Here is a 9307-nt window from a genome sequence, read left to right on the forward strand (position 1 = left end):
TAAGTTATAGTTGTTTAATCGTGCGGCTGAAAATGAAAGTTCAACTGTCCATTGACGTAATAACACATCACTCACTCATAAAATCCCCTACCCACCTTTAAAAAAGCGACGGTTGGAGAGTGGAAACTTTCCCTTCCAAGAAAGCAACACCAAAATTCATCCGCACTCATTATTATCATTTATTGAGTTTTTATTGTATGATGATGTATAATAATATTTTTTTTAATCTTATTATTTTATTAAAATCCCTTCAAAAATTAGAACTATATACTAATTCCGAAAATCAAACTTCTATCTTTCAATGGATACCAAAATCTTAATGATCTTCTTGACCCTAACCTCCCTTCTCTTGTTCCTCCTCTACATTCCCATTAAACAAGCGCATCCCATCACCATTTTCAGACCAGCCAAAACCTTAATCATCCCGAAAGTAAACAAGAACCAATACCCAATCTCTTTTGCATACTTAATCTCTGCCTCCCAAGGAGACACCGTGAAGCTCAAGCGTCTCATGCTGGCACTCTACCATCCTGGGAACCATTATTTGATCCATTTGGATTCCAGCGCCCCGCTAGAAGAACATCAAGAAATCGCCAAATTTGTGTCCGGCAACAGTGTTTTTACTCAAGTTGGGAATGTTTTCGTGGTGAAGAAGGCCAATTTGGTGACTTACAGAGGCCCCACCATGCTTGCCACCACTCTCCATGCAATGGCTATGCTTTTGAGGACTGCGAAATGGGATTGGTTCATTAATCTTAGTGCCTCTGATTATCCATTGATTACTCAAGATGGTATGGTGAGTGAGTGAACCATTGGTTTATGTATATATATTTCTTTTTAATTTGTAACAAATAATATTAATTTGTATATATTGAAGTCAACTCTTGGCTAATCTTTTTTGTAATTTATATTTTGTTGGCAATATAACCCATTAATATTGCTTGCAGATCTGATTCATGCCTTCTCCAATCTGCCAAAAGATCTCAACTTTATACAGCACAGCAGCCACTTGGGTTGGAAAATGTAAGAATCATTAATATATATTTTTTTATTTCATTTACTGGTTGAAAAATCTTGTACAAGAAAAATATAAATTAAGAACCCATTTAATTCATTTGCAGGAATAAAAGAGGGAAACCGATAATTATGGATCCTGGTTTGCAGAGTGTAAATAAATCAGAGATTTGGTGGGTTATCAAGCAAAGAAGCTTGCCAACTGCCTTTAAGCTTTACACAGGTTTTGCTTGATATATGATCTCTATCTTTATTTTATTTATTATTGATTTTATATTCTTTTATGGTGGCATTCAATTATTCAGAAATTTTAGTGACATCCAAATAGACACCTAATGTTTGTTAAAATAAAATAAAATAAAATAAAATAAAATGGACACCTCACGTGGAATTCTGATACATACACGAACACCTTTTAAAAAAGTTGCCCAAGTGCGAACTAAACATCTAAAGTTCCACTCTAGCTAGAGCTCGAGCATATAATTATTTGCTGCTGTTGTTGTTTTTTTATTTTTTATTTTTTTTTATAAAATAAATAATATACATAATAAAAATATTAATATATACATATGCAGCGAGAGCATCCAGGTATGATTCGTCAATTATTGTTCTTGAATTTAATTACATGCTAGTGATAAAAATGGGACAAGTAAATCTTCCAAATAACTAGAAATTTATTTCGAAATGAATTATAGATACATACTCGACCTACTATTTGATAATTTTGACGCCGTCTATGAAATGAAAATGAGATAAGCCTATGGTAAGTGGTAACTATGCTAATTAATTATATATATAATAGCAGTCGTGTCACCCACGTCACGTATAAATAAAATATAGAAGATGAACAATTTTTTTTTTACAAAGATTGACGATTATACATATGAAGTTTAATGATTTATGGATTAGGAAACAATTGAGGGAATTAATTCACATGTTCTTTCATGACAACTAAAAAAACAAATTAAAGTTTTACAAAACAAAAAAATCGAATTTAAAAAAGAAAAAAAAAACAAATTAAAGACAATATTTTTAGAATATTAAACAAAGTTTCACGGAAGCCAGTTTCTATTTATCAATCCCTTTATTAATAATATACTCAAGCGGATCAAATGGTATATATATAATACACATTTAAAGTATCTGTATGAAAGTGAGATAGAAATAACATATATATATATATATATATATAATATAAAGTTGTGATTGGTTCGTTCGATTTTCTTTCGATTGGTTAAAGAAATAATAATTATGATGTGGTTGATGTCAACTAACAACCAATAATTAAAAGGGAATTGGGATTTCTTTGTCAAATGAGAAATATATATAATTCACAAACTACCGATTAATTTTAGAGGTTTAAGATAATGAAACGTGTTTTGACAATAAATAATAGAAAGCACGTGTAGTATGCATTATCAAACCTGCGTAAAATGGTCGGTGTTTGTTTTTTGTTTTTTTTTTTTCCAATTATCATGTACATGTACTAGCTAGCTTATATATTGATCTATTATGTGTAATTAATGATGTACCAGTCTAAAATCTCATTAGATAAACAAATTAATAAGATAGAAATTTGGCTGCTTGATCCAGCAAGTGCACATGTTGAAGTTGTGTTTGGGGCATTGTGCATATTCTTTGAATTACGTTCCTATATATAATATTAATTAGTCAACTGTTAATGACTAGCTCTCATCTCGAAACACTTTCGAGAATTTCGCCAATGGGCAATATTTATTCTGAATGAACATGCATGCATGTAAATATATTATATATATACTAGTGAGAATGATTATGTTATGGTATATGGACACTTACGTACGGACAGGTTCAGCATGGACAATACTATCACGACCCTTGGCCGAGTACTGCATAATAGGTTGGGACAATCTCCCAAGAACTCTGCTTCTCTACTACACCAACTTCGTATCGTCCCCGGAGGGCTATTTCCAGACGCTCTCCTGCAACTCCCACCTTTTCAAAAACACCACCATAAACCACGATCTTCACTACATCACGTGGGACACTCCCCCGAAACAGCATCCTCGATCGCTTGGCCTCAAAGATTACAGAAAGATGGTGCAGAGTAACAGACCCTTTGCTCGGAAATTCAAGGAGAACGATCCCGTTCTCGACAAGATTGATCGTGAGCTGTTGAAGAAGAGACGGGAGGAGCAATTTGCTCTTGGAGGGTGGTGCTATGAGACTAATATTATTAATGGGTGCAAAAATCAGTTGGCGGATGAGGGTTATGGGGTTTTGAGGAATGGAGTGGGCTCGGCCAGATTGAGGATTCTGTTGAAAAGGTTGGTTAATAATTCTGGTGACAATTTGAGCAAGAGAAGATCATGTAGATGATAAGTTTGCAATTTAAGGGATCGGAGATATTGTATGTTTATAATTTTTCTTTGTGTTGGTAATTATACGTGTAGAAAAATGTTATATATACAATTATTCCTAGTAAGTCACATGAGCGACACCACTAAAAACTGTTTTAAGTTTTTTACAAGCTTCTGGAAGACACAAAGCATGGCGAAGCGTTACCATCAAACTTGATTCACAAGTTTGAGTAATTTTTTTTTTATATAATTTTAATTATATTATAATAAATAACATATAAACTTAAAGATTTTAAGAATAAATACATAAATTTTCAATTTAGAATTAAACGTAAAACTCTAAATCACAAATTTCTTGGAGCAATGGTCGCAATGAAAGGAATTGGACGAGGAAAATCAATTTTAATGTTTTAGGGTTTTTGATTTAAAATTTCATATCATAAAAATATATATTATTAGAAATAAATTTTAAAAATTAAAAATTTAATTTAAATATTTTTAAAAAAATTATGGTTTTTGACGTTCTCTTCGCTTAAAATGTTCAAAACCGTTGAACGCTTTTATCAAAAAAAAAAAAAAAAAAGCTTTTTGCTCACATTTTACACTTACACGTGTTTAAGTGGTGTTTTTTGTGCTTTTTGAAAGACTGATTTTTTCTCTATGACCCATAAAAAGATGTGAACACAGTATTAAGTTAATCCATCACATTAATTAATGAATGAACACTTTACAATGTAAAAACACATCGCATTTTATGATTTAGTCGATGCTAGCACATGGACAGAACATGGGCATTGTCCATGTGCTAGATTTAAAAGCCCAATTTTTTTTAACATATGATGTTCGCGCGAATATCTCAAATGAAAAAAATTTCGACTCCTAAATGCACCCTTTGGGCATTGGACATTGTCCGAAAGATAGCATCCACCGTTCCTTCTTTTATATTGACACGAAACTTGTGGGTACAGTTAAAAAAAATGAACAAGTTAGTTAGCCATATATAGTAGCTAGCTTCGATCGATAAATTGTCCAGCAATGAATACAAAAATAATAAAGCAAATAAAACTTTAGCCTCTCCCCATAAGCAACAACGGTCACAATTTTCAAAAGTTTCCACATTTAATACTCAAACAATATGTACAATGTATTGCGGACCTCAAACGGTCACTTTATAGGCAAAATCAGTAGTGGAGTGAGTGAGTATAAAACATTAATTGTTCATTAGGTACCATTCTTCAATTATGAAATAATAATAAATACGTTAACCAAAAGTACACTGGGAAAGTGCATCAAATCTTTACCTATTCAAAACTCTAGCAACTAAAATAACTAGTCACACTGCCCAGAAGAAGTTATATTCCAAGAAATCAGCCTAAATAATTCGATCGGACAATGCTGGTAACCTACGGAAAAAGTTCATGAGCACCGAGGGCATGTCGCCCCGGAACCTAGGATGACGCAGGTAGTAAAACCCAAACGCTAACATGAATGCCTTAAAAGGTACTACATAAAACAGCAACGAAGCAAATAGGCACACCACCACAAATATACCAGTTGCCCTAGGGTCCCTCCAGTTGAACAATGCCTCCAATCTTTCACCTTGAGCTGCGACATCCCCCAAAAGTGTTTGGGCACGTCCTGCCAGGGCACGTAACCGGTCATAGCGCACACATACTTGGTCTATGGATTGCGTGGTTGGGAATCCGTCGAACTCTTCATCCAGCTCATCCGGACCCACTGTTTCGATGTGCGACAACCTAGGATCCATTGTGACCGAGACATGCTGACGATACCGAAACCTCAACATGATGATCAAGAATGAGTACATGAACATTGTGGGCAACATTAGGTGTGGACATAATACAACAGCCACCAATAGAACATGGATCAGAATGGTGGTTGGAGGGTGCACCCATGTTTGGATTCCATCCAGCCATCGGGCGAATGTGGCTGCTTTTGACAAGCAACCCACGACCCGAAACCAATTGGCTTTGCTCTTCCTCATGCTCCAAATATGCATATCAGAGTCCAACATGAATTGGACAACTTCTTGGCCCAATGCCGGTTCAGATCGAGCTAACCTCATCGTGACAATCCTTGTAGCATTATGCCTCAAAACGTCTTGTTGAGCTGGTCCCAAAGGTTTCACATAATGCATCCTTGGTAACATAGGGTTGGCATATGCTTGAATAAGGCTAAGCCACGATGAGCACGAAAACCTCACCGCAATCTCGATCTCCCCCATCCTCTTCGCTCCACTAGGAAGCAACACCATCAAAGAGTAAGTCCCAACATACACTCGGTTCGTGTCTAGTGTGGAGAGACGCACACGTAACTTCCCAAGTCTTACATCATTTTTCACATCCTCTTTATCATCGTACTTATACCTTCCATTGTCAAACACACCTAAGGTCAGGACAGTGCAGGGATCATACACATCCCACGTGTACTGCTCGTTCCATCGTGGATTGAACCGGTCGAGAATGGTTCTTGTCCGAACCCACTTGGGTCCATACTTAGCCACCACATAGGCATCAGTGGTCCCACGCGTACCATCTTTGGTCTTAACAGGGAGCAAATTAGTAGCCCCTCTGATGCCAACTTCTAGCAAACCAACTGGTTGCTTCGACAATTGTTTGGCAGTGGCCCGAACATCGCTGGTCACGTGAGCTGCCTCGTCAAGCACGTGATAACCACCTTCCAAACAAACTCGAACGTGTATCCTCCCACCGTACGGCTTACTGCTGTCATCACGGATTAAATTAAACCACCTGGATCTTGGCTCGGACTTGTCGTCTGTGCGCTTATCCACCGTAGTCACCTGCACTTTAGCGTAGCCTACGGTGCTGCCATTTGTGAAATCTTCAACTGTGATCGTGAAAAATGGCTCAAATGGTTCGGCTGCAACGAAAATAAGGTCTTCATTCCAAGTGGGATTGGAAGAGCCAATGCATGTTCGGCTTGTTTTGAACAGCTGCGCGCCGAGCTGGGCCTTAACATATAGCTCCGGATTCCGAACCTTAGGCTGGGTCCCACCAGACCCAGAATCAAGCTGCAAATCTTGGGTTTGGATGACCGTTACCCTCAAATACCATAGCTTTGGAGACAAGTAAACTTTGGCTCGGGTCTCCGGGATTAGCCCTCCGGAATCCGACTGCCAGGCCTCCTGAAAAGCTTCGTCCGCCTGTGTACCTACCCACACCGATAACATGATGTCATTTCCCGACGACCCTTCTCCTTCCAAGCTGTACCACTGTGGGGCTAATGGGCTGTCAGGTGGCACCCTTCTCGGCACCTCCAGAAGATCAAAAGACACCGTACCGGCGGTGCTCTCTGCTTTGGCTTCGCTTTCTGGGCTATTCTTCTGAGCCAAAATGGAGACATCGAGTGAGGTTGAATTCAAGCTTTCTTTGTCAAAAGCGAAAACCTGATCAATCGCTTTGTTTGGGGCCTGTGATTCGGTCTTGACTGCGTGAGTCCCGATCACGAGCTTTGCACAGAACGAAGATTCGGGTTCTGGATTCAAGATCTTGGCTTTCACCACTCGAACATAGAGGAATGACATTTGATCGACAAGATCGAAGGCAATGCGGCGATCAGTGCCTCCACTAGAGAATTTTTGAAAATCTCTGTTTTTCAAGTTTCCTTGAAGTACAGATTTTTCTGGATTCTGATTTTGTTTCTGTTGAGAATCTGGAGAATCTACCTTAGAGGGAGGCGGCGTTTCTGGAGGTGGCGTTGTGTTCTCCGGAGGTTTATCTTCTTTTTTGGCCTCTGCTTCCTCCTTTTGCCCCTCCTCTTCTTTCTTCTCTTCTTTAACTTCAGCTGCCTTTTTCTCCTCTTCCTTGTCCTTCTCCGGTGGTTTCTCTTCCACAGACGTCTCTGCAGCATCGGGCTTGTCGGGAGTGGGAGCAGGCTCTTCCTTGTACCAAATTTTCAAACCAATCTCACCTTTGATCTGAGAAAACACACTCCTTTTCTCCAACGGATAGTAGACCAAAGAAGCTTCTTCGCAGCCTTTCACAAAAGTGGTCCCAGAGATCTTCACTTTCCCAAGAAAAGTGCTCCTCTTCCCGGCCTTCTTATCATTGTATACGTTGAGCTCCAGCATTTTCTCCGCCATGGAGTCAACATCATGAACTGAAAATTCGAGCTTTTCGCCCCAGTGTGGGTTGAGATCTCTGGAAATGGTGTTGGTACGGCGCCGTTGGCCATCAAAATCCACGATGACATAGGCGCTGGCTGTGCCTTGGCCGTCTTTGGGCATCAAATTCTTGGCATTTTGGATTTCAACTGCGAGTTTCCTCATCTTGCTTGAAATTAAATGGGAACCCAAAGCTTTTTGTATCTATTATATAATAATATGTTTCTGAATGGTGAAATGAAATTGGGCAGAGAAAGAGGGAATGCGATGGATTGACACAGTAGCTAGCTATAGACCGTAATGTAATTTATAGGAGATTAGGAAATTAAGAGAAGAGGAGACATGGAAGGGGAGCGGGGTTCAAGTAACACACCACTTTGACCGCTGTTCTTCTAAATTTACTGTTTATTTATTAATAAATTAATAAAATGTACTTTAAAAAATACTATGAAACAAACAAGATTTTAGTACAATAAATTAAATTAAATTATATTAAAGAAATTGTCTGAGTAGAGACCACGTCGATCAAAGTTGGGCCACGTGGGAAAATGACATCGCATTATGTGGGTGTGAACGGCTCTCTCTGACATTTTAATTTGTTGTTTTCTCAACTCCATTCATTTCAAGGATAATAAATTATATAAAACTTTGAAAACTAAAATTATTAAAAAAAATAAAAAATAAAACATTAACTTTTATTCAAAAGAGAATAAGTCATTCTTCTTCACGTTGATGAATTCATATTTCATATATAACATAGAAAAATGTGGAACTAAGAACGACACCGATGTATAATTTTAGGGAGTAACATGCAATGATAGTTCCATAACCGTAAATCTCACACATGACTCATGAGGCATGATAATCATGCGGTCAAAGGGCATTGATCCATCATGCCAATAATTAAAATATTTGGAGTAGTAGAATTTTTTTATTTTTGTTGGTATCATAATTATTAAGAATAAAAACATGAGTGAATTGTTCTAAAATCCTTAATACCCTTCTTAACTTTATTATAATTTTTTAGGCAAAAGATTCTTTACTATAACTTCCTAAGACTACCAAATTTGAATATTTTAATATTTAATTCTTGTGTTGGATTTATGCTAATCTATGCTTGAAATCTATAGGTTCTATGCTTAACTTGTAAAGGTTTTATGCTTGAATCTGGAGATTTTGTGCTCATTTGCAGTATAAAGAATTATGCGGAAAAATGGTATCAAAGCTTTAGGTTAATTATTCAGACATAATATTATTCGTTAATTCATATTTTTCTTTGTTGAGGAGAAGATTTTACAAAAAGATGACTTCAAACGAAGGTTTGAATCAAGAGGATTTTATTCATACGAAATTCTATAAACAAGTTAATCTATTCACAATAGATTACTTACAACAGGTTGCGACTAATGCTCTCAAATTTGAAAAGATAAAGAAAAATGATTTCTAACTCTAAATTTTTAGAGATTACCCCAGATTCCTCTAAACTCTCTGAAGATCTTAGAGAAATTCAAAAGACGGTACAATATTACAGCAATCAGTTGTATGAAATACATTAGCAAATTGAAGAAATCCTTAAGAAACAAGAAGAAATTCTTGGAACTCTAAAGGATCTTCAAAATAAAATCCTAAACCTAGAACATACTTCTAGTTCTAGAAAAGGAAATACAGGAGGAAAGTTACCACTCTCGTTTGGTACCGAACCTTTGTTACATCAAAAAGGTAAAACCAAAATGGTTCAAAAACCTTTAACTAATGATGAAATTATGATTAATCTTATAAAAACAGTATCAGAGAAAAACACTATCTGATA

The 9307-nt window shown here is 36.9% G+C and overlaps 2 protein-coding genes across 2 annotated transcripts; one reads left to right on the plus strand and one right to left on the minus strand.

Annotated features, from left to right (window-relative positions):
• The first annotated feature begins 290 nt into the window (after positions 1-290).
• LOC140881678 (beta-glucuronosyltransferase GlcAT14A) lies at positions 291-3482 on the plus strand. The gene is made up of 4 exons (XM_073287174.1): positions 291-791; positions 948-1023; positions 1122-1237; positions 2843-3482. Exons 1-4 carry the CDS (start codon positions 302-304, stop codon positions 3370-3372), a joined length of 1212 nt encoding a protein of 403 aa, XP_073143275.1. The 5' UTR covers positions 291-301; the 3' UTR covers positions 3373-3482.
• Positions 3483-4608: 1126 nt separating this feature from the next.
• On the minus strand, positions 4609-7697 carry LOC140884020 (multiple C2 domain and transmembrane region protein 14). The gene has a single exon (XM_073290683.1). It carries the CDS (start codon positions 7660-7662, stop codon positions 4726-4728), a length of 2937 nt encoding a protein of 978 aa, XP_073146784.1. The 5' UTR covers positions 7663-7697; the 3' UTR covers positions 4609-4725.
• Between the last annotated feature and the right edge of the window lie 1610 nt (positions 7698-9307).

This window comes from Henckelia pumila, chromosome 2 (assembly GCF_033568475.1).
Source record: "Henckelia pumila isolate YLH828 chromosome 2, ASM3356847v2, whole genome shotgun sequence".
Taxonomy (NCBI): domain Eukaryota; kingdom Viridiplantae; phylum Streptophyta; class Magnoliopsida; order Lamiales; family Gesneriaceae; genus Henckelia; species Henckelia pumila.